This window comes from Orycteropus afer, unplaced genomic scaffold (genome assembly GCF_000298275.1).
Source record: "Orycteropus afer afer isolate SDZICR_OR568_19922 unplaced genomic scaffold, OryAfe1.0 scaffold00018, whole genome shotgun sequence".
In the NCBI taxonomy this organism is placed as follows: Eukaryota; Metazoa; Chordata; class Mammalia; order Tubulidentata; family Orycteropodidae; genus Orycteropus; species Orycteropus afer.
Window position 1 is genome coordinate 5691933 of NW_006921605.1, and position 2644 is coordinate 5694576.

The window sequence follows — 2644 nt, forward strand, 5'->3', positions numbered from 1 at the left end:
ACCCTGTGGGCAGTTCTACTCTGTCCTCTAGGGGCACTGTGGGTCAGAATGGACTCCATGGCAGTGGGTGTGGTTTGGGCTTTGCTTCCGTGAAGATTGACAGCCTTGGAAACCCTGTGGGCAGTTCCACTCTGTCCTCTAGGGGTGCTGTGGGTCACAATGGACTCCACAGCAGTGGGTGTGGTTTGGGCTTTGCTTCTGTGAAGATTGACAGCCTTGGAAACCGTATTTCCACACTCTTCTCTAGGGGCGCTGTGAGTCGGAAATAAGGAAATGTCAGATACACTGGGAAGCCTTCCAGGAATGGTGGTCAGGGTTCCACAGAGGGCATGGGAGCTCCCAGGAATCACGCCCCCCACCCACGATGCATGGCTCTCCCTGATGCTCACCTCTGCAGCTCCTTCAAGGAGACGGTGATGCGCAGCCCATGGCCCAGGACGTAAAGCGCAGCCAGGATGTCCGCCCACTGCACCATCTCCCCCAGGGGCCCGCCCTTCAGCACCCGCGGGCTGAACACATCCCCAGACTCCTCGGTCAGGAAGCCGATGTGGACCAGGATCTGGACGGGGACACGGAGCGTCAGCACCGAGGAGCAGCGGCACCCAGCCTGCCACCCCAGACCCGGCCGGGAGACCCCGCAGCAGATTCTGCCTCCAGCTAGGGCAGCACTGTCTGCATCGGAGCACGGTGGGGGCCCCACTGCACAGGGCACGGGGCACAGACAGAACCAGCCCTGCCCTCGAGAGGGAGAGGGAGCCAACAGTTAACACAGACACAGCTAAGTACATGAGATAAGGACTTTGAAGAAACAAACGGGACGTAGGGGCTACGTGGCCACTTAGTGCAGCAATGGACACGTGTGTGACAAACGGGGGACCTGACAGTTACGTGACCTCTTAGTGCATGAATGGATGCAAGTGTGAACAGACAGACCAAGGCACCTTCTCAAAGCGGGCTCCATGCATTCCCACATTCTGGAAGACACCATCACCTTTCTGCCTGACTTGAACAGATGTCTACAGAACGCACAGCACCTGGCAGGGGGCTGCCCCCGTGCCCCAGTCTTGAGAAGTACCATCCTCCCAACCCCGCTGCCCCACCCCACACTCCTCCACGTGCCCACGAGCAGCCACAGGCCCTGAGCCTCCCCTGGGCTCTTGGAGCTCAGTTCCCTGGGGGTGGCAAGAGGAGAACGGTACCTGCTTCTGCTCCCTCCGGGCGCCCCCCAGCTTCTGCTGCAGGCGCTGGGCGGCCAGGGCCCACTGGGCAGTCAGCCGCTTGGTCCGCTTCTTCATGAAGATCAGCGACTCCTTCCCGCTGCCCACCAGCTCCAGGAGGTGGGTCAGGTTGCTCCGGAACACTGCCTGGGGGGGGGGGCGGCGAGGGGGAGTCCAGCGCCTCAGGCCTGGAGCTCCAGACCCAACAGCGGCCACCGCCCATTCTCCCCAGGCCCCTGGCCAGGGCTGTGGGCCTCTGTGTATTCTTCCCAGAAGGTCAGAGAGTCTGCTAACCGGAAGGTTGGGGGTTTGAGTCTACCCCAGGGTGCCTCAGAAGAAAGACCTGGTGATCTCCTTCTGAACAATTAGCCACTGAGATCCCTGTGGGGCACAGTTCTTCTCTGCCACACATGGGGTGTCATGCACCAGAGTCAATGCTGGTAACTGGCTCATGGGGCTGGGCCTGCTCTCTCGTCACCCACACTTCCTAAGGGGTTCACCCCTCCAACCCCCAACCCCCACACACCAGTCAAACCCAGCTCTGATTATCTGCTTGTCCTGAGCCCTCTGGGGAGGTGGGTCGGTCATGGCAGACCCCAGGCACCCCAAGGAGGCCGTGAGGGCAGTGGTTGGAGCCAGGGCCCTGGTGGCAGGGGCCAAGCTGCCCTTGAGCTGAGCCAGCGCTTCTGTCTGCCTGGTGCTAGCCTGAGCACCATCACCCGCTCGGTGAGCTCACACAGCGCCTGCTGGGAGAATCCAGGGCAGACAGAGTGCCAGCACAGAAGCCCTCGGTAGGTGGCAAACCACAAAAAAACCAAACTCACTGCCGTCGAGTCGGATCCGACTCAGCAACCTCTCCTTGGGTTTCCAAGGCGGTATTACTATGGAAGTAGATTGACCAATCTTCCTCCTGAGGAGTGGCTGGTGTTTGAACCGCCAACCTTCTGGTTAGCAGTCAAATGCCTTAGGCACTGCACCACCAGAGCTCCCCAGTAAGTGGCAGCTACGCCATTAAGGGGGACCCTCCAGGATCCTACTGCCCTTCACGCAGCCTCACGTTGCAGCATCCTGCAGAAGGTGGGATGGACATGGTCAGCGGGCTTCTGTCCTCAGGGTGGGCCTGCGACCTGGCCCTCCCCACCTAAGAACGGCCTCGTCCCTCCCAGGCACAGGGCTCCTCCTGTCCCCATGGCCACTGACCCATCCACAGCTCCTCTGCCTTACCTGGACTTTGGGGAGGGTCTTGGGGGCAGTCTGAGCAGCCGTTTGGTTCCTCCAAGGCAGTGGGGGGCAAAACCACTCGACCTCACTGAGGTAGACGAGGAAGGAGCACTCGGTGCCATCCACCCCGAAGAAGGCATAGCAGGGGTCTGAGGTCCAGCGGGCCCGCATCCACTGCAGAGAGAGGGGGCTGGGCAAGGAGCCGG

The 2644-nt window shown here is 61.0% G+C and overlaps 1 protein-coding gene across 1 annotated transcript in view; it reads right to left on the reverse strand.

Moving 5' to 3' along the window:
• MGAT5B (alpha-1,6-mannosylglycoprotein 6-beta-N-acetylglucosaminyltransferase B) overlaps positions 1-2644 on the reverse strand; it is a 192130-nt gene that overhangs the window by 161999 nt on the left and 27487 nt on the right. Inside the window, exons 8-10 of the mRNA XM_007959846.1 lie at positions 2442-2612; positions 1200-1364; positions 390-559 (exon numbers count right to left, since the gene is read on the reverse strand). Coding sequence (XP_007958037.1) covers positions 390-559; positions 1200-1364; positions 2442-2612 — 506 coding nt within the window. The remainder of the gene's footprint in view (positions 1-389; positions 560-1199; positions 1365-2441; positions 2613-2644) is intronic.